The 24,180-nt window shown below is 29.6% G+C and overlaps 2 protein-coding genes across 3 annotated transcripts in view; both read left to right on the forward strand.

The window, feature by feature from the left end:
• LOC108753888 (mannosyl-oligosaccharide 1,2-alpha-mannosidase IA) overlaps positions 1–4,961 on the forward strand; it is a 619,733-nt gene extending 614,772 nt beyond the window's left edge. For both annotated transcript variants that reach the window (XM_018495850.1, XM_018495851.1), the window contains 5 exons: positions 178–391; positions 2,686–2,910; positions 3,194–3,399; positions 3,779–3,973; positions 4,706–4,961. In XM_018495850.1, the coding sequence (XP_018351352.1) occupies positions 178–391; positions 2,686–2,910; positions 3,194–3,399; positions 3,779–3,973; positions 4,706–4,828 (963 nt within the window). In that variant the 3' untranslated portion in view covers positions 4,829–4,961. The remainder of the gene's footprint in view (positions 1–177; positions 392–2,685; positions 2,911–3,193; positions 3,400–3,778; positions 3,974–4,705) is intronic.
• Positions 4,962–9,307: 4,346 nt separating this feature from the next.
• The window catches only part of LOC108753919 (xaa-Pro aminopeptidase 1-like), a 35,861-nt gene continuing 20,988 nt past the window's right edge, over positions 9,308–24,180 (forward strand). Inside the window, exon 1 of the mRNA XM_018495908.1 lies at positions 9,308–9,906. Coding sequence (XP_018351410.1) covers positions 9,861–9,906 — 46 coding nt within the window. The 5' untranslated portion in view covers positions 9,308–9,860. The remainder of the gene's footprint in view (positions 9,907–24,180) is intronic.

The raw sequence follows: 24,180 nt of genomic DNA on the forward strand, positions 1-24,180 counted from the left end.
TTTATCTTTCTTTCTTTCTTTCTTATTATAGAGCAAAATTTTTTATATTACTCTATTACTATTTAAATATTATAATTTTCTAAAATATTGTTATACTTAATCTATACGTTTATTACGTTGAACATTTTATATCTTGCAATGTGTTGTTCTAGCTGGAAACTTGTGCTTATTTTTCAGGCCAGTAAGAATTACGGTTGGGCGAGCAGCGGTTGCAGTATTTTATCCGAAATCGGGACAATGCATCTTGAGTTTACCTACTTGAGCGATATAACGAATAATCCAGTGTTCAAGAGCAAAGTTGAAAATGTAAGGAAAGTCTTGAAGAGTCTGGATAAACCAAAGGGTCTATATCCGAATTATATCCATCCAAGAACAGGAAAATGGGGTCAACGTAAGTGTCTCAATAATTTGCGTTATATTTATATATATGTTCTATATTTTTTATCAATATTCGCAAGTATGTGTACGTGTGTGTATGCGCGCACATGTTCCAGCACGCAAAGATAATTTACTTAGAAAATTATTTATAAATCATTCATTATAAAGGAGTGTATTTTGAAATGTAGAATATTGTGTATTTCTGTCGTTCCTACACAGATAAGTATACGTATCCGTTTCTACATCATAGAATTAATTGCTTTATTCTCACTTTATACTATTCTATTATTTTTGCGTAGACATGAATGACAATAACGTTTTCATATTCATATTTGCATTTTAAATTCGTGATTTAAAAAAATCTTTGAATATCTTCAAGCAGACAATATCAAATCGATAAATATATTTGAGACTTATTATTACAATTTAATAAATCTTTGTATGCGTATATTTTGCACAAAATATATTTTTAATTCTGATTGCTATCAATCATATCGTGAAAATAGTTTTCGCATAGCCGCAGAGTAGAAAATCCGCACAACTTCAATCGTCCCGCTTTTTTCACTATTTCGTATTGCAAGCATTGGCTCATGTTGCTTCGCGAAAAGATGCTCCGCTGCGGCGTCGGCACCGTCTTTACTATAGCCGATCTTGAATATCGCATTTATCATCCTCTGCCTCGGATCCCAAATCCCCTGCGCCTGTGTACCTTCTTACTGCACGTATGACGAAATCCTTGAAGATATATATCATCCAAACCGTTCAGTATCTAGCCTCATCACACATCTTTCCCACATTTTTCACGATTTCTTTTGGACACTCGTATTATAAATTAAAAAGAAAACGTTGCTCAAATAAATAACATTGACTTTTTGATTAAGCTACATTTAAACAAATATATAACAAACCAAAAAATTTTTATACAATTAATACATGTATTTGATGTAATAACTCTCATTATTTAATGCAACTTTACTGATAAAATGTATTGTCATAACAATATGCAATTTATTTGGTGAACCTTTATATCTCTGCCAATGAAAACGTCATCAATCTTTTCGTCATCAATTTTGTTTGATTGAGCACTTTTTTCTTTACGTATAACAATAAAAATCAATATACTATTGAGTTTTTTTAATAACAAGATGTAAAATGAACAAGACGCGTATTGTGCCTTTGCGAATAAAAATCAGTGTTCAAAATGTAACTTGTCAACTTCGAAATCATAATTAACATTCGTTTAACGGAAGTTTAATCTCATGTGGCTCTAATCTTCATGCATTTTCACTGGAGGTAATGTTCGTATCGAGGAAGTAGTGAACAGAAAGATAAAGCGAAACTGTACGTCCTTTTATCACAGATTTCACATAAAGTGAGAACCATGCTTTTAGCCCAAGGCACCTAGGAATTAACCCAGTAGAAATGAAGAAATGTGCCCTTTGTTTCGCCTTCCTCAAACGTGATCGAAGTAGACCTGTAGCGTGGAGAACAAACTCCTCTTTTTCCGGGAAAAGATTCTTCCACATTCCTTTATCTCGCAACGATTACCGTTGCTATCCGTTTTAAAGTGGTATCTCTTTTAAAGCAGTCGCGAACAGCCGTTTTATCTTGCAAAATGAGTCGCCCGCAAGTCTTTAATTTCGCTTTATAACATGAAAAGAATAGAAAATAAGAGCAAAATTGGTACACTAGAAATTTTTGAATAGGAGAAAGCAAATCTTATTATTCACATTCTAAAACATTCTTTAATATAACGCATGACAAAGTAGGTGCGCTCATTTTTAATCTTTTAATCTTTATTTAAAAGAATATTAATACTTCAAAATCTAAAATTGAGTTAATGATTTTTGTGAATATTTTATTATTAATACTAATTATTATAAATAAATGTATTTATTAAGTATATCGATACTGATACAAATTATTATACAGATTACATAAATTTATTTAATAATTAATTATAAATTAACTTTGACAATATTTTAAAAGGTGTATGTAGAATTTTTTTTTCCTTAATTTGAAGAGAATATAATAAGATGATATTATAATCCCAGATTCTCCGTACTTTTCTTTCATTTCTTTATTCTCTTATTCTTTAATCCAAGTAAAGTTCTTTTTATTAATTTGGAAAGCTTTTTATTCTTTAATCTCTCATATTACAAAAGCTATTAACTGACATATTTATCTAGAAATTATATTAGAAATTGATTTTGTTAAGGAATTTTTTTATATAAAAAAGAAAACAGAGATTCTTTGGAATTCGCATAAAATTTACTTACGACAGAAATTTTTTTATGGAAATTACAGATCATATGTCGCTCGGTGGGCTCGGCGACAGTTTCTATGAGTATCTATTGAAAGCTTGGATCCAGTCAGGCAAGGAAGATGTCGAAGCACGTGAAATGTACGACGATGCTATAACCGCTATAACCCAGCATATGATCAAAACATCCCCTGGCAAACTTGTCTACGTGTCGGATTTAAAATATGACAGGCTTGAGCATAAAATGGGTCACTTGGCTTGCTTCGCCGGTAAGTTTTAATTTGCATTAATGTAATTACCATGATTTTTACAGCATAATAGTCAACCTTGCGCAATGATACTCAAGTACATGTTACAAAATGATCCATTTACAAACACTCCATTAAGTATCTACCGTTCAACTTTATGATATTAATTATAGAATTGTTTACTCGATTAAAAAGCTTTAGCATTATAAAATAGAATTACTTTACGTCTTTATATTAATATATAAAAAGCTAATTCAACAAAAGAAACCTTCCGTTAATAAAATTGTTATTGCATGTTTTATAGGCGGTATGTTTGCTCTGGGCGCTAAAACTTTAGAAAACGAGTTGTCTGAAAAATATATGAACATCGCCGCTGGTTTGACCAACACGTGTCATGAATCATATGACAGAAGCGCTACGAAACTTGGCCCTGAAGCTTTCCACTTTATCGAAGGCAACGAGGCCAGAAGCTTAAAAAATGGCGAAAAATATTACATTCTACGACCTGAGGTAAGTCGCCCGCGCTCTCATCCTAAAGTAAAACTAGCGCAAATTTATAAAATATTACTATCACAGTTACGTTTTTTTCTAAAAGTGAAAGAAAGAAAAAAAGAGTCTTCCATATTAGAAAATTATTTTACAAACCATGTTAAATTGCGAAAAAATATATTGTACATGAATTTAACTTCATTTATGTAAATATGATATATTTTCTTTTTTTTATTAAATAAAAAATTTAGTTATTTTAATTATCATAAGTTTGTAAATTTATAACAAAAATCATAAAGTATATAGAAAATAGTTTTTTTGTTTTGTTTTATTGAAGATCGTTTTTTATAAGAAAAATCGATATATTTACTGGATAGTAAAACAAGATACTTCTTCACAGACCTTCGAATCTTACTTCGTAATGTGGCGGTTAACAAAGGATCCAAAATATCGCGAATGGGGTTGGGAGGCGGTTCAAGCATTGGAAAAACATTGTCGAGTTCCCGGAGGATTCACAGGACTTAACAATGTTTACCTAGTCGACTCGGCGAAAGACGACGTCCAACAAAGTTACTTCTTTGCTGAGACATTGAAGGTAAAAAGAAAGAAACATCATTTCGATTCGGTTTATGTTATTTCTCGTAAAGACTGACTTAAATGTTTAATATTTAGACATTTTCAATAATGGCGGCACCTCATAAATTTACATTTAACATAGTACATTTAACATAGCAATTTGATTGATACTATTGCATGGAAAGAATGGTTTTACTAAAGAATTAAAAAATTTAGCTATACAGATCTGAAAATCAAATTTTTTTAAACTATCAAAATAATTATGAACATTCAAACTAATTGTAATTAGAATGTCAAAATTTTTTCAGCATTATTTATCATACTTGAATTTCCTAAAGAATTAAAATTGTTTCTTTCAATAGAATTATTATTAGATCTATCTAGTAGATACAAAATTATTTTTATATCTATCTAAATTTTTAAATACTTTAGCAAAATTGTTTTTTCCTTGTGTAATTACCATTTATTTTCTATTTAATCTATATAAATATTTTTGACATAATATTTTTTTATCAGATTTATAATATATAATATATAATAATATTTATAATATTTTTTTAATTAAAGCATTTATAGAAGCAATATGAAGTAGATATAATATAACGGTAAAGAAATTTTCCAATAAAAAATATTATTTAATACTTGAAATAAGAAGAGAAAAGGGGAGTTTAATAAAAATATACGTATGTCATGAAAGTATAATAATAGATACGAAAATATGAAATGTGAAAATATTTTGTTCTTTTTCCAGTATCTTTATTTGCTCTTCAGCGACGACGATCTCATAAGTCTGGACGACTGGGTATTCAACTCCGAGGCTCATGTGCTTCCTATCAAGGGCAGTCCTCTGTACCGCCCAGCTCCCTCTTTATAAGCCAGACAAGTTCACGACATATTGAACGATACTGACAATTCTCGTTCGGCAGTGATGGAACCGACAGACATATATACATATGTGTATATATAATATATGATAATATGACGATACACAGTGGATTAAAATTATACAGCGACAGAAGATTTAAGAAATTTATTTCGAATTGACAAAGCGCTTTTTTAGCTAATTCTTTCTTTTCATAATATTATATTGCAAAAAACATTTCTGCTGCGACGAAACTATATACGATTGCATTTGTTCTTCTTCTATTTTCATTCATTCATTATAACTTATACAAATGTTCACTTTACGATATAAAAGATGTTTATTTATAAACGTTATTATGCGATTTATTTCAATTTTGACCCATTGTGTACATAATAAAATCGCAAATTAATGAAGAGGATAAAGAAGAATTAGTCTTCGCGCTTAGAGCGAATTGATACATTTTAAATTAAAATAATTATTTTAGGTAAAGAAAAGAGAGAAAAAGTGAGAGAGAGAGAGAGAGAGAGAGAGAGAGAGCGAGAGCGAGAAAATTGAGAGTGAGAAAAAGCAGAATGAAAATATTAACGAACGTTATTTAAGCTACACGTTTGTAAATAGCAAAAATAAAAGAAAGCGAGAATGTGAGAAAATGAGCGAGAGAGCTATGAAAATAGAAAAATATATTGCGAGAATGTGAATGCTTTGCCATTTCCTTTTTCAGCCGCAGCGCCAAGCGATCTACTTCACACTTAAATGTATATTTGTAACATTAACATTTTTAATATCCTCTAAAAATCACGGCAGGGTAATCGATGATTCATTAGCATTCCTTTCTTTTTCATCAATAGTTACGTTGGAGAAATTTAACTCTCCAAAAACAGATGAAAAAGCATTATTAAGAAAATCTTAATAATTGTGGAATATTTTATCACATTATAAGAAATAGATTAAATTAATGTATCAAATTGTTAATGACACCTATTTAGTATTCTGTGAGAATGTCTCTATTTTTTCAAATGTTAAGTTTTGATCGCGTACGAATTCAGTGTATTAATTGAAACTATGTGTGAACTGCTTTTATATAGCCGAATGAGGATAAATTTTACGTCTATACCAAGCATCAATATAAACTTGTTTTGTAAAACTTTGAAAATAAAACTGTCAGTCAATCAAAAAAAAATAAAAAATAAAAAGAAGAGAGGAAAATAGCGATAAATCGTCGAACCATCGTTTAAAAAAACGTCCCATACAAAGTTTTGTAACACTAACACTTAACGCGTCTCTTTCCCCGTTTTTTATCGATATTCCTCAAAAAGATTTTGACTATCCAACAATTTTGCTATCGAGTCCAATCTCTCCCAACCTCCTGAATTTTTTAACAAAGGAAGAAAGGAGAAAGTATACAAACCAAACTGTCATTCTCACGATTGCGGTGCGAGCGTGCGTGCTTTTTGTATGGTGTGCTAATCGAAGTAGAGAATGAAATAAAAAGGAAAATCTGAAAAGGGTGTAGACCGAATGTACGAATGCGGTCGCGCGTTTGCAACGGCGATCATCATTGCAAGTCAGTCGAATATCGTAGTTGTAAAACAGTTAACTAGCAGACAATTAACTAGCAAAGTCTAATGAGAGGTAGAGAGTGTATATAAAGATTACAAGAAAGTCATATTCTATACGAAGAGTGCGAGATACAGAATGGGATTGTAGAAGAAACACCATATAATTGTATAGCGCTTATACCAATTGTAAGAATTGATTCGTCCAAATTGGATTTTGCAATATCCAACGAGAAACAATTATATACAAACAGTAGCATATATCTCAAAGACACACATTTTCGTGTTCAGGATCGGACTTACAATTGTAATTACAGTTAAAAGAACTTCTTTTCAGTGATATCAATCGTGACTAGCAATCGCAAAGAGACTCTGACTTTTTACAAGTCCATCTCATGAATGAGCTTTTGTAAAACATTTTTCTTCAGTAAATTTGACCCTGATGGTGTCTCTTATTGAATTTTCGAACAATCAGCATCGCACTTATCGATGATGAGAACGGCCGGAAAGTTACTTAATGTATACATAATGCAGAGCTGTAGCGCGACGGTTTTCCGATAAGATGAGGTTCCAAAGGCGAGACTTCGAAACATCATCTTCAAACGCAAAATAGAAAACACACACACACACACACACACAAACAAACAAACACACAGATAGACAAATAAACAAATAGGAGATTTATATTATGAGATACATACACGCGCACAAACCGCGCGTAAACGTTCACTCTTACGCGTCCAAATGAAGCAAAATGATTAGATGCGTGATTATACATTGAATTTAAAGCGTGACAGTTGATAATAATCATATTATTTTCGTTTTTTATGTCAGACTGCGTCGACCTCCAAGAGGTTCTATCCATGATGTTTGTTAGATGTCAATACCATTTTATCAAGCATTTATATTAAAAAATCTAAAAAAGTGTTACACCAATAATCAACATTAATCATTAAAATGATTAAATTTTTATTTTACTATTGTAATTAACAATGTAATCCAGGAAGGATCTACAATTAAAATGATCTTTGTTTAAAATAGTAATATATTTTACATTTTATGTGTGCTTAAACTATTATTTTTGTATACTGACTATTGTATATGACTAGTTAACTATTGGTGTAACTCACTCGAAATGATTCGCAAATAAATATATGATATCTCTATACCAGAAGATGTCATAGAGAAAATTCATTTGTAACACAAGGTTTATTTGGTATTATAGATAATTCATTTATTGATAATAATTGAAATGAATTGTTAACAATTAGATTTTATGGTGAACTTTGATACTCGTAATAGATGTTCATAGCGACCCACAGGTGACTATCGTCTCACAATACGTTTCAATTCTTAAAATTTTACCATGAAATCTTGCAAACTTCCGGTCCCCACATTAATAACACACAGGTACAGTAAGCCGTAGATGGTGTATATATAAAAATAGTGATAATGACATCGAGAATGATAGCGAGAATGGCAGTGTCCGGCGATGATAATGATAGTAATAATAATAGCCTATACATACATTTGTGAATAGATATTTAATAATTTATTGTTACTAGAGTATTTTACTTGGACTACTTCACTGAACGGGGTTTTGGGTACAATAATCTTTTCTTGTGGGAGTGATGGCGCTTACAATTTGTTTATTTGAATAAGATAACAAGAGAAATGGAAAAAAAACAAAACTTTATTAGCTTTACTCGCTTGATCTTTGAACGAGAAGCGATTGTGCGCCAGAAGAAATATATATATACATATATTGGATGTGATATATATATAGATACATACATATATGTATATATATTTACAGGATAATATATGTATATATATATGAAATAATATATATATGAAAAAATATATATATTAAAGAAAAAAAAATATGTCACATAAAAAGTTTTGTCAGATACAAACTATACTTGTAAATATAATATACAATCTAGTGATAACGGGGTTTTACTTTTAACAGCTTTACGTAATTATTACTTTGTCATGATCAGTGAAATAAATAAATATTGATAATACATTATAATCCACTGTCAATTTCCATTCTCCCAATTTTAGAATCCAATTTTATTCCAATTTTTAGAATCAATAATAATTAGCAATCGATACAGTTTAATGTATAGTTTTATAAACATGATATAAAAACTTCATAAATTTTGTTTTAAATTAAAATACATAATTATGATGTAATAAAATATAATAAAAATTAAATATTATGGAATGATTACTGTAATTATGTTAATTATATCAATGTTAAATCAAGATTTGACAATCTTAAATGAATTATCATTGCATCTAACGAATTCTTATAATAACGCCCTTTAAGCAGGTTTTTATTTTATTAAGCATGTGATCACATATACACAATCAGAAAATTTAAAATCGCCTATACATTACGAGTAATTTCACTTTCTACTGACTAACTTCAAATTGTACTTAAAGAATTATTTAAAACATTCGTAATCATGAATTAATCGTAGTTATACTAGTTAATAATTTAAATACCCTTTATTAAATTAAAGTAAGATCTCTATTTGATAATGCACATTATAATAATTTTGCTTTACTGCTGTGCAATCTATAAAATTTTTTATTTCTTCAATAAATGTACAGCAACAATTATACATAGTGTAAACAAGAAAATAAAAATTAAAAAATTAGAATTTAATTAATTATTGCAGCAATCATAAAATTTGTGAACTTTTTATCTCTTTATTTCTGAAAAATATATTTTATTATTTTCTTGCCAATAATATACTTTTCACTTTACGTCATAATCCTATGAAAAAATACTATGAATTTTCAAGGAGACACTGCCACCTCTGCAGCCATAGGAGGCAGTCTAACATGAAGAAGTGAGGAGGAGGAAGAGACAGAAAATTAGAGTTGAGCGCGATCAGTCTCCCTCGTGTCGCGCATCGCTTCGACAACGTTTATACCGATAATCGTGGAACGGATAATGTCTAGTCGCGAATGTTTCTGAATTCATTGTTCCAATTTAATTTTTTTATTATTATCAAAAAAGTCTTTCACGCTCAAAAATATTTCACGAAGTAACACTTCTCAACTCTTTTTGTGCCAATTTCGCGAAAAATTGATAGACCGATGGAAATTATTAATAATGCAGTTTAATTTATAAAATATTGTAAAAAAAAAGAGAATTTGCGAGAAAAGAATAAATTGTTGCATTAAGAATTGCCTGTGATTTTGTCAAATTGGCCCTCGATTGCATGGCATCGCGATACAGCTGATAACGAGACCGGAAAAGTACCATTACTTCGGTACCACAGCAAACAGTCTTCACTGTTCTCTAGTATCGCTCTTTCTCGGTACAACCGGCCCTATTAGTGAAGTGCGATCTAAATATAGATAAGAACGCGTGTTTTTGAAATAAATCGCGTTGCTCTTCTTATCTCAATTTAGCGTGCTGTTGAAATCAAAACTTACGCATCGGCGCTATCGAAGACTTTCGTACCATGAAGAGGTTCGTCTTCCGAATTCTTTTTACGTCTTGCGTTCTAGGTGAGTTTCCATTAATGATTTTATAACGTTACAGCAATAATTTCAAATCAATTAATTAATTTCTCTTTCTAAATTAAATTTTTTTTCTAAATTACGTTTAAATCACTTGCTACATAAAAATAAATAATTTGGAACATTTAAACAAATGTAGAAGTCAAAATTTCTTTTGAAAGTGTTACTGATAGGTTGTAAAATTTGTAGTGCAACGCCAATGAAAATATTTGCTAAGCAGATATGTGTAAAATTGCATACAAGAAAACGATGGCATAACACATATTTCATGTTTCAAAATTGGCACAATTATATCTTAATAATTTACTCATTTTTGTTAATAAAATTCTTTAAAAAGAATAAAATTTTATAATTGATCACCTTGTAACAAGCGTTACTTGACCGCTTGACCCTCGTGCAAATATTTCAGATCATTTAATATTATAGATCCGTCCTTCATAATCATAGTCTATATAAAAATTTAACGCGTTACGAATTATAACAAGAAATGTCCATAAAACAATCTCGCAAATCTATTAAATAATCCATTTATCTTCGAAGTTATTTCAATCTATATAAAACATAAAGACAATTATTTTTATGCGACAGTATAAGTCAAAGTAAAAAATCTTTATTAAAATATATGTATCAAAAAAATTATATTGTGTATCGTATAAAAAAATAATAATTTCTTATAGTACATATTACCAAATAAACTTAATTTTATATGGACATTATTGTACATTCTATTTTTTTAATCGAACATCTTTCTATGTTAATATTAACAATTTTGATTATTGTACTCTAATAAGAAATTTAAATTGTCAATAATATATTGGGTCCGATCAAAAATTGGTATGAACTTCAAAATTCAAACAGATATAATTTCATTAAAAGTGAACGAAATTTTAATACAAGATTTTTAAAACTTAAAATTTCTATTTTTAAAAGGTCACTATATTTTTAAAATTTCCGTGAGTTTGGGTTTTTAAAATAATATAACACATAATACACATACATTTTACAATTTTTAACAAAAATGAATTACAAACTTTATTAACACATTAACTGTTTTTTATAACACAATATACTTGCGTTCGTTTCAATCATGACCGGAAGTTATTAACGAGTTAAGTTCAATGTCGCATCTACTGTGAGTGTACTGTGAGTGTCATAAACGACTATAACACTCTCTAACGCCTCTTGAAGCCGAACATAATAACATTTTATGACGTCGTTCAACGCTACTATTGTTTTATTGTATCTGGTTTTACGTAACACTAACGTCATGTGCATAATTTACTATCGTTGCATTAATAATATGAATAACAATAAATAAAATTTGTTTTGATAATTTGAACCAAATAAATTCTTAATTGTTTTTTCCTCACTAAATACAAAAATGATAATAAAAGCTCTACAGCATGTACAACTTTTTTGTTATTAAAATATTTATCACGATATAATTTTTAATAGATATATATAGGTATATATATATATAGATATTTGTGTGTGTGTGTGTGTGTGTGTGTGTGTGTGTGTGTGTGTGTGTATGGTTTTTTTCCTTCAATCTTTTCTTTCAATCGCGAGAGGTTAAAACTTTTTTTTTCTTTCCTTTCAATAATGTGGGAAAAGATACATAACGTATACAGCACACATGAAGAACTATAATCCTGATTTTCACAATCAAAATTTAGGCTATAAACTTAACAATCAAAATATAGATTATAAGCTTTCTTCAAAGTTTTTGAAAGCAATTTATTTTGTGATTTTATAATGAAACAGTCACGTACATAATAACATTTATTTGATGCATTTATATAAAATCTACGATTAAGATTTTCAAAAAATAAATTTTTTTAATTATATAAAAATCACGTATTATAACTTTTTATCAGACATGAAAATCAGAGAGTTTCTAGAATCATCAAAGGTGTAGGTTTTATCAACGTTATTGAAATCTTATGGATTAGTTAATCTATCATACATAAAATTTATAACTTTGAGATAAATACATAAAATTCAGAATTAATATATAAAATTTAACATCCTATTGTATCATCCATAATTGTTAAACAAATGTTCTATGAATGAAAATTCTACATATATCGGTATAAGTGTAAACTTAGTAAAAATGTTACCGCGTATTTATCCCGTCACTAGTTTATATTTATACATATCGTCGTCATCTATCTAGAAAAAGCTTTTTCACTGAAGCATAGATACGTCATCTTCCACGTCATTGCCAAAATTTGCACTTTTAAATAAACCGTGATACATCGATGATAAAATTTCTAAAAAGGATCGAATGTTTCATCAAAAACTGTTTTCCGTGTAAGTATAATTCTTTGCTACTGTCAATAAAAAGCTTATATTATAATATAAAATATAGCACACCTTATATTATGTAGAAATGAGTTTTTACATGATTTGGAAAATATTTATAAAAAATCGTGAAAAACTAACAGTATGATGCGATGTCAGAATTACAAATGAAACTTTCGTAGCGATAATGTTCTAAGTGCTCTGTGAAATTCAAATCGAAATATCAGATATCACATTCAGAACGGTATCCAAAAATTTAATTTTGTCGACGTCGATACGCGGCCCACGTGCGTGAACATATTCAGTCGCGCGAATTTCTTCACATAACATAGCACCACGCGTCTCGTAACATAATAAACGCTGGAATCTGGCTGCGATCGCGCGGTGAACGCACCCCAGAAGAGAACTCAGGTTGGCCTATAAATAACGAAACTTTGCGGTCATGCCGCCTGCGCTTGAAGTTTAGTCGTCGAAAATTATCGAGCCGTAAATCACCCGTAACTTTTTCCATCATTTATCGCAAACAGAATAATTATTCGCATCAATAAACAGTCCATAAAAATCGTGCAATTAATTATCTCTAAATAAAAATATCTTTCACGTAATTTCTGCTTTAAGAACACAGATCAAGTCAAGCTGTCATGCTAACGGAATCGGGCTATCAACGATCTAACCATTTTAAACGCGATTAAAGCTACACAGTAACTGCTTTGAGTTACAATAAATAGACTGTACTTAGCTTTTGCCTAGTTGAATTAACTATTATAATCGTGTATTATATTTAACTAAATTCAAGCCAGATAAAAGAGATCAAGCATCGTTTCTGTCACGATTTTTTCTTCTATCATGAAGTTTCCTTTTTACGGTTTCCATTAGACGAACGCGGTCGTACAAAGTTTCATCTCAATTGATTTGGAGAAGAGCGCGAGCGATGCAGTGCAAGTTGGAGCGGAAATTGATGAGATCGTCGATACTTCCGGATACTTCCGATCGCGAAGTAACGATTTCGTCTCGCCAATTCGACGGAACCTGTTTACGCGCGCAAATACTTCGCTCCCAAATACGATAGTGCCCACTTACTACAGTTACTACGAGCGAGCTGCAAACTCGAGCCAACTATGCATAGTCGGCGTACCAGAAATTCCTCTCACAGACGCAAAAGATAAAGGTCGATAGTTTCGACGCTTTCAAGCACTGTTAAATTATATTTGTGAATTCCGTACTTCAGACCCGAAATATCTAGCTTATGATCTTTTAGTTTAAATACTTGAGAAAGAAAAGAAAGTAACTCACGACTCATGTCTAAAAGACATCTTTAGTTCCGAAACATAATAGATGTAGTAAGTCTTAAACCAACAATAACTGATCAACCACAGTCAATTATTCTTCTCACATTCGATTGTGATCAATTTCTTAAGACTTAATACACCTATATTAGGGCTATTTTCTGCGCTGAACTTCAAGTGTGATAGGTACATATTTGATATTTGGCGAAAGCAAAAAAGAAACTTCTAGTGTACCCTAATGAGGAAGAATAAAAAACAACCTTTTGTGTTTTGGACCTACACTGTCTGTTAACTATATATATTAAACTACATGTTATTGTAAGTATAAATCTTCTCACGCTATTCAATTTTTTTTATTTTAATAATAATTTAACGGACTAACACGATGTCGCGTCTCCTTCGCTTCTAGTTCCTCCATCTTTGTTGCTGCTCATTTATAATACTCACACACTCCGACATAACATTTATTACTCACTAAAATTTAACTCACTAAAATTAACTTCAGTCATTCGCGTACCAATTACCGAAACGTCAATCACATATTGTACGCAACATTTTCAACACTCGCATTTTTGGGTGATTGAATAAATGCGAGTTAAAATTGAATGTAAAAATTCACGGAATGCAATCCAAAAATGCGCCACACGGCTGAATGCTCTGTATAGTGACAAATTTCGATTAAACAAACCTCACGATTACGCATTTTATATTGTAATAAATTACGTTAAATTTTTACGTTATGTAGTTGATAAATATTAAAATATGTTTTAATAAGAAATTTAAAAAATAATTATTAACAATATAATTAAAAGCGTCACAACATTACGTGACGAAGTTGATTTATCGCACTGCATCGTTTCTGTAATAATAAGAAATTTGAAAATGATATCGGGAACTTTACTTTAAAACCATGTAATACGATGATATTAATAAGGTCGATTTAATGATTTATTAAGATATGTAATAAACATGTACATAAATATATACTACTCAACAAAAAATAGGGATCATCTTAGAACACACTCAAAATTGAGTAATATTTAGAACATCATCTCGGTGAAAAATTATTGTAGACAAAAAATCGAAAAAGCATTTAAAAGCTTAAAATTTCTACTTTCGGAATTCATAATTGATATTTCAATCTGATTGATTTTTTATGGAAATATACAGATATAAATAGATATTCGTCAAATCTGAAAAATTTTTACAAACTTTACGAAGATCTATGGCGTGAAATAAAATCCACACAAAAATGCGGTTTGCAACAGTCGAAAGAGTGAATCTTTATCTTTAATTTGCTTTTTTATTGAATGCCGTACAATTTTTCTTCACCGAGTTATTGAACATTGAAGAAAAAATGACCACTTTCGCTTCAATCTTCAATAATTTGGTGAAGAAAAATTGTACGGCACTCAATAAAAAAGCAAATTGAAGGTAAAGATTCACTCTTTGGGCTATCAAAACCGCATTTTTGTATGATATTTACTTCACGCCATAGACCGTTATGAAATTTGTACAAAATTTTCAGATTTAACAGGTATCCATTTGCGTCCGTATAGCTCCGTAAAAGATCAGTCAAATTGAAATATCTATTACCGATTTCAAGAGTGAGAAAAAGAGTAAAGAATTCAATCTTTAAAATGCTTTTTTTATTTTTTATCTGCGATAATTTTTCACCGAGTTAAGGTTTTCTGAATTTTGAACGTGTTCTAAAGTGTTTCCTATTTTTAGTTGAGTAATATATACAATTAAAATTCAGCATTGCATACGCACAGTGACCTCAACAATTACCTCATTACCTCAACAAATATACGTATAAAGTAACTGGACTCTATATGGTTTACTTAAGTAATTTTTTTTATTTTTTGCTGAGTCCAAGATTGAAAACTGATAGTCAGTTTCAGAAAAAGAAATATTTCTACAAAATATAAAAAAATATATAAGATATTTTCAAATATTTGTATTGGTGCAGTAAAGATTTTAAGAAAAATAGCGTATCATATAAAACGTTGCGATAAAAATATAAACTAAATGCAATATTGTAAAGAATATTTAAATATTAAAATATTTATGTGCTTTTATATTCAACTTTGCTAAGTTCATGTATAGCAGTTTTAGTATTATTAGTTTTAGTATTATTAGTGCTATCTGTTAAATTCATCTTGTAATTTATTCCTGCAAAAACGAGAAGGTCATATTGGTAATTAGATCATACAGAATTATATTTTAAATATGTACACTATTTCGATACGCTTGCAACTCATTAATTTTAAAGGTTAATTATTATAAATATAAAGGTTAATAATTGTGGGCTAAATAATTTTAACTATTTAAAACAATTATTCCACTTTGAAAGACAGATAATGCTCCGCTATCTATGTACTTCTTTAAGTCGAATGAATGATAACAAATAGCGCGGCGACCTTGTGCGAATATAGTACATTATACGCCGTAATGACAATTCAAGATATATTGACATTCTATAACTAGTTTATATTATAATTTATAAATAATCTAATTTATAAATAATCTAATTAATATATTTTTTCTTCTTCAGAAAAGAAACAGAATATAACTAACATTGATAAACAAATCATAAACAGAACGCAGTGACAACGTATCACACTTATTTTATTTATTAAGAGATCTTTGAATCTAATAATTTCATTCGTAATTATTAATTTTGCACGGCTAACGCATAGTGACTTTGCTATAATTGTAATTCTGTATTTATTAGTTGTCTGGATATTTGTTGCTGAATTACTGATTATACTATTTTACTTACAACATACTGTAAAAGAAGCATATAAATTAGTCAAACAAAAAGATGTAAAAATAATACGATTTGTGATAGAAATATATATTTTCGTTATAAGCCGTGTTATTCTTAAATCTATTATTCGCATAATTTTATATTCCCTTTTACAACGCGCAGATCATTTATATCTTCCTCGTCCAGCAGTAAGAAGAGGCACGATGCCCGTCCTTCTCATAAACGCGGTCTCAATCGTTTGACATTCGTTTCCACTTGTCATGTGGTCCGGTTTTATGTTAATGAGTGGCAAATTATCGGAAAAGAGGCTGCCTGATGTAGCAGGCTACCATACTGCGATGGAGGTTGGCAGGACCTCTCACTCTCTCCCTCCTTTTGGCTTTCCTCGTCTCCGTTTCTCGCAATCGCAACGGTGTTTTTGTCTCTTTTCGCTCCGTAATGCTATCTCACTCGGAATCCAATGAATGAGCGTATCCACATGTCGGACGTGCTTATGGTTATCGCGGGATGTGCCGCCGAACGCGTACACCGCGAAACGATGACCAACTATCGGCGATCAATGTAAAATCGACGAACGCTGCAGACCTGATCGAACGATTTCCACTTTCCGTTTCCGTTTTCTCCCATCTACGTTTATGATATATAGGGTAAAAAATATTGAACTAAATTCTATAAAACATCATATTGTTTTAATAGCTTTACGATAATGAAATTCATGCTATTTGTCAGCATTACGTATATTCGATTTTTTCATCAATTCAAGCATGGAAATTTGAGAAATATTATAAAAAATTAAAAAATAGCACTTGATTTTCCACTGCTTCCTTTGAAAAACCTTCATTTCAAACTTCATAAAATTTAAAACAGGTTTATTATAATTGAATTTCTGATTATCTCAACTAGAATGTTTAATAGCTTTAACTATAAGTCAAATTTGTTTATTTAAAATTATAAAATATTTTTCTAGTTGAATTTATTAGAATTTCAATTAGTGCAACAAGACTTCCTTTGGAGTGTAAATTGAATTTTTTTAAATCTAATTTTTGTAAAATTAAATAGAAAATTAAATTTTTAGATAACTCATTATTAATAAAATGTCAATTTTCCAACTTTTTAAAAGTTTTTAAGAAATTTTCACAAAATACTACAAGTTACTATAAATGATTACAATTGTTAATGACGTCATCGATAGGTACTATAGAGCAAGGTACTATATAGCACAACAAAAATTAAAAAATAAAACATTTTATTTTAATAAAATTAATATATTTACTGCATATCGCAGTTATACAACCAGTAATTAGAGCGTTATACAATTAAATAAATATTTGTTTTATATTTGACAGTCGTTTAGAGATATCGTGCGACTTCATGTGAAAACGATGGATTCGTAATTGACAAGTCATTTAAATTCCTCATCTTGTATACGTTCGAAAAAATTTCATAATCTGTATTCATTTAACGAGAGTCAAAGAGGAATTTTTTGGGTGATTCTTTGGACGGTATTTATAATCCGTTCTTATTTTAAGATTGTCCTAATGTTAAAAAAGTAATGTTAAAAAAAATATTAAAATGCTAATGCGGTTGTCTGATTGGTTCGTGACATCTTAAAACTATACTTAAAATGGTTTCAAATATAAGATCCGATTATGAATACCGGCTTTTAACTCAAACATGTAGAGACTGGTATCTCACTCATTTCTTCCATTACTACTACTATTTGACTACTACTATCATTTTAATTTATAATAATAATTACACATGTCGATGCAATTTCAAGGCTTTGACATCCCGGAAATATTACTTCTTGAAAGTGTTACTTGATAGCTCACAAAAGAGCATCAGAAGTGAAAACGTGATTTTTAAATGCAGTTTGTTGCAAAAGATAATCCTTCGTAGTTATATTAAGAATCCCAAGCCCTTTAGCTTCAAATACCTCTTAGTTTTTTTAAATAAACAATAAGTATAAAAATTTTAATATCATAGACCGATTAACCGCTTTACAGAATAATAAATCTCAAATAAAAGAGGAAAAAAATTAAGTATTACAATGTTTCGGGATCAATCAATTTTTCCAATACAAAGCTTATATAATATATTTCAGATTAATACAAATCCATGTACAAAATTGCTGTCTGCTGCATTGTCGAGATGACAATAAAAACGCATCAATTCTAATTATATCATCTATATATCGGAAAAAAATCGATTAATTTAAATTCTAAAACATTGTAATACTTAACTTTTTTCTCCTTTTTTTAAGCTTAATTATTTTATCAAATGATTAATTAATACGATGACTTAAAAATTTTTATATTTTAATATTTTATTATTTTTTTGAAAAAATCTTGTCTGAAGTTAAAGTTTAGAATTCTTAATATAAGCACAAAGGACTATCTTTTGCAATAAACTATACTTCAAAAACGCTTCCACTTTCCTTCTCTCGTTAAATGATAGAACGTTCGCATAGTGTAAGCTTATTGAATATGCAAAAAATACGGGATCGATATCAGTTGCAAAAGTGCTCTTATCTATATTTTATCAGTTAAAATAATATTTTAATCTATTCTTTAAAAAAAAAACTTTAAATAGTAGATTTTATAATTAAATGAATTAAATTTATATCAACTTTTAACTTTTATTTTTTTAAAACTAACTTAAAGATTACTCTTTAATTATAAATTCAAGCTTTTTCTTCGTAGATATGATACAACTTCTAAGTTATTAAAAATAAAAATATCAATTTTCTTTAACTTTTGAATATATGTATAAGTTTTTATTTTTTGTATAAATTATGAAGAAGGAAAAAAGAAGAAAAGCTTTAAATTAATCTTTCAATCTTGATATTAATAACATTAATTATAACTATAATATAATAATGTTTGATTTGAATTGATATATAATATATTTTAAAAATAGTGATATTAAAAATTTTTCCAAATTTCTATTATAGCAAATGAAAACTTATACATCAAATCTTAGAAAAATTATAAGTAATTTTATTTAGCATCTTCATAAATTCATTTCTTGAATCTTTTTCAGTTATACGAATCTTGTGTGTACAGCTACGATAATACCCCATATAGATACAAAAATAAAATTTTACCTTATTTATTTCCTTATAATTTTTCTTAAGTATAGACTTTTTTAAAACCTATGCTTCTAACATTGTAATATTATAATAATTATTACAATATATATATATATACACAAATTATTATATTGTATTTCAAATATAAAAATCGGATATCAAAAACAGACGATTACAAAATTCATTAGCCGTGCATCATTAATGATCCCTTCTTGAAGAAGAAAAAGAGAGAAACAAAGAGGCCTTACATGGCCTCTCCATATACGAAAACTCGTAGCATTGCATCGCGTCGCGGCAGGTATAGCATTTAGACATTCTACCGCGCTGACCTAAGCTCGCTTAGCTCCTCTAGCCACCTTCTCGACTAGTCTGTTCCCCGGTTGATTCTAAACCGTGATTTACCAATGCGTACCAGATAAACTGATGCTGGCTCGTGGTCTACGCGCTACTCCTAATCCACCTTTCTAATCTGCATACACAGCTAAAGTGTTCGACACGTATAATCGTGTTAGTGTAGACTTGGTTATTCATGTAGGTATAACATATACATGTCACATCTGTGTATAGTTTCCGTATCTCAAGTTTCCTTCACGCTTTTCGATTCCTTACGTTTAAGCTAAACTATAGATTTAATATGTGATTGAATAATCAATTTTCCTTTCTATTAAATTCGATTTTTCAAAAAGATTGAGTTTATCAAATATTTAAATTTAGTCATCAATTGTGTTTGCTGTTAGTAACATGCACTGATTTTCTATATAATTCTATAATAATATTGATAATTCTATATATATATATGCTTTTTATTTTTTAAATAATGTTTCTTTAATTTTAAAATTTATTTACAATTATTCTCTCGTAAAATAAATTTATTGTTGCAAGAAATAATTCAAATGAAAAGTTTAATGACTAGAGGAATACAATAATAATTTCGTTATTCTGTTGGTTTATCTTCACATATATCAATACAATAAAACATGTATTTGTATAGATTACTTTTCTTCTTTATTTAATTGCTTGCGATTAAATGTAAATTAGAAATACGTAAGACAATAAAAGTAATTTTTTCAAAAAAAAGCTTAAATAACTGAAATCAGCTTTGATAGAAATTAAACTGACTAAACATCTGTGAATAAGCAAGATAAAGAAAGAATAATTAATAACATTAAGAAAAGGATAAAAATGTGTAAAATTTTGAACACTTTAAGAACACTTAAATTGTTACGTATTTTTAATCAACAAAATTTGTTGAACTAGCTTCTTTAACTAAGATCTTAACAAAAGAGAAGAAATCGGAATACATACATTACAATTCGACTTTATCTGGAGTATGAATCTTTCGCATCGCTGAATTCCCTTAATATCGGTACACGTTTCAACCACCAAAAGTTGATCCACTATCCCCTAATAGGATCAACGAAAAAAACGCCCGCATATATAGGCCTATGTCGTTCAACCCCTCGCGCCTCGTGTTCTCCTGTTGCTCTGCATGTTTTTTCTTTGTTCAGCGCTTCAGCATTTACCAAGTATTATTATTGCGAACGTGCCTGTGACGCGTGCGACGCGACGCGACGCGACGCATGAACGAACAGAGTCGCTTCGCGCGTATGATCCACGTACATAACTAACATATGTGCATGAATCAGATGTCAGGTACGGTGGAAGGAAGCGTAACACATCCTGCAACCCTAATAATACGTGTGCGCATACGATGACGTAATACGTCTTGCACGTGCAATGGCAGTGTATGTAAAAGTCAAGATTGAATATTAAATAGTTAAAAGTTAAATAATAAAGTTAAAAAGTTAAGAACTTTTAACTTAATTAATTTCAAATGAATTAACTTTTAATTTTAATTTGTTTTTTTAAACACATTAATTACAACTTAATAATTTTTTCTAAGTTAAAATCTTTTTTGTAAAAAAAATTTCTTTTAACAATATTTTTTTTCTATAAAATTTTGAACATTAAACAATTGAAAGGGCCACGATGCTTTGCTAGTACAAACCTATTTGTATTTCCCTTGAGTTTCAAAAAAAAAGGAAAAAAAATTTATTTAAAAACACTGTTTTATTTATTAACATTTTATTTAAATAATATGCAAGATATTCTTTTATGATAATTATATCTACCTAATTTATTTGAAATTTTCTTGCTAAATTTATTCAATAAACCTATATTATAATTTTATTTAAGTAATCTTATTTCAAAAAATTATATTTTAATTTAATATACGTATACAATACTTTTTTAAATTAACTTTTAATTTAACTTTTTTGTTATTTGTTTATTTGTAACTTTTAACGTAACTATCAAGGAGTCATAACTATTCGAATTTGATTCTTGAATTTGATTTCTCTTTGAAATATGATGTTTAATAAATCTAAAAGACACGTACTTTTTATATTGTCCTAATCTCAAATTCAAGAGATAAAACAATCCCTTAAAATAAATATAAATAGGAATATTTTTAAAATATTAAATTTTTAAAAAATCTAAATATATAGTCATAAAATATATAAAAAAATAATAAAAGTTTTATCTAAAACATTTTTCTGCGTATCTCACCATTCTAATTTATAGGAATCAAATATAAGTATTAGCTTTGAGAGGTTATTTCATCTCTCTTAAATCTGAGGTCAAGTCTGATATAAAAAAAATGTGTATCTCTTAGATTTTTGTATTTAATGATATATTTTAAGGAGACTTAAGCAGATTCCAGACAATTGCGACAAGTTCCACGTAAGATAATTTTATAAGCCATCACTTTAACTTAACTTAATTAATAGAAAGGATTAATTTATCTAATCATAATAAAACTCCACACACGCGCAGGAATAACAACTTCAGTAGACATGTAGTATTTCGAGCACAAAAGCGTTGCTGTAATTAATAACAATAACAGTACACATTAAAAGCAAAACCTTTCTTCTATTAATAAGTTTTCTAAAATAATTCCTGCTATAAAATTATTACTTTCTTATATAATTCTCCTATTTAATTCGAATTTTTCTTGCTCAGAATCATATAGGCTTAATGGCACAAAGAATTTAACAAATTTCACGATATCTATTGAGAATTTATTCCGAAACGACTATAAAGTTAAATAACCAATTTAAAAAATTCTCTAATTTTCCCTCACAATAAATAAATTCCATTTGCCTATTTGAATAATGACCAGTTATAAAATATAGCCAATCGCTTTTTTTATCCATTATCTATTGTAGTTTATTGCAAATTCATTGTTTTCAACAGACTTGATATAAGTATCACGAATCAAATACGACTGAAATGTTACGTTCTCAGCACCGATCGGATTCCGTATGCGCCGACTACGGGCGCAGAGATTCTCGAGGATGCTGGATGTTTATGCGTCCCGTGCACAGTTGGACCGCAGTCAGGCTTCGGCCTCGGCCCAAAAAGGAGTAAAGGAGGAGCTAAAGGAGCAAGGCAAGATCATGCTTTCCCGATAACCGATGTACGCGCAGTAGTGCGTAAAGCGAAGCAGTTTTCGCGCGAGCGTGTTAAGCCTATGGGGCAACACGCGTGCCTGCGTGCGTACGTTCGTACGTGCCTATATACACGTCACCATGGTATGCATGCGCGATGCTCGCCGCTGCATACGACGAGGAGGAATCCTCGGGCCCTTCGAACACTCCCTGTAGGGGCTGATGCCTTGGTAAGGCCACGCATCGTCCCCCAGGCCCTTTATACCCTTTATATCGATGTCCTTGCTCATAAAAACAAAGAGGTCTCAAACACCTTTTAAATTCACTTATAAGTGGAATATAAATTATCTTATATTTTATTTTATCGCCATTGACGTCCTCGTAGAAATATCCGCGTTTAAATATTCGAAAAGCTCTCATCACAGACAAATTAGATACGATGTATAACTAGAGTATTACTATTTTTTCTGAAATTCGATTCTGAAGAGATCATAGTAAAACTGAAATTTACTACACGTGAATTCTCGAAATATCTTGAAGTCAATATAGTTAAAATTGGGGCCATATTCTATTTTTGTGAAAGGCCAAAGTCCATTTTCTTCTGTTTTACCTTGATTCTTATGAAACGCGTTTGTGGAGTGTCAAAAAATAGTGCATTCGCTCAACAAGAAGATCAACAAATAATGCATTAAGTAATATTTTGCACGGTAGAGACTTTGCGTAGGCGAGCGAGCTACAACGTTGCTTACATAATTGCTTACGTAAATTACTATTAGAAGACTCAATGTATGAAAGTCTCGCGAATGGAGCGATAAATTACACGAGCACTCTTGTGTATCAAACACATGTTGTTAACCCGCACGGACAAGCTTGTAAATCTTACGTAATCTACATTACTGTCTCGTCGCGTTTTCACGTTTGCCAAGTTTTGTTATATTCGAATTCTTGTATCGCGAATCTGATTGAGAATCAATCGAGAAAGAATGAAAGAATCTTGCAATCAGTACATAAATCCATAATCGTACTGTAAACTCTTTATATTAACTATTAGAAATATAGTCATCACATTTGATGACTAATTATAATTAAATCTTTTTATTACATTCTCCAATAAATTAAAAAAAAAAGATACACATATTACAGAAAAAGATTTGCCCTAGATTTATAAAAAGAATCAAAGCAATTTCTTGCGATAGAGAGGAAATGTCGCAAACGTGCATCAATGTATTCTTAGTTTAATTTAAAAAACTAAAAATAGGAACAATCAACTGTATCGAATTTTGAATAAATCTGCTTGTCTCTTTTATAGGTTCGTGTTTTTTTTTTTTTTTTTTTTTTTTTTTTTTTTTTTTTTTTTTG

Source organism: Trachymyrmex septentrionalis, unplaced genomic scaffold (assembly GCF_001594115.1).
Source record: "Trachymyrmex septentrionalis isolate Tsep2-gDNA-1 unplaced genomic scaffold, Tsep1.0 scaffold73, whole genome shotgun sequence".
NCBI classification, from domain to species: Eukaryota; Metazoa; Arthropoda; class Insecta; order Hymenoptera; family Formicidae; genus Trachymyrmex; species Trachymyrmex septentrionalis.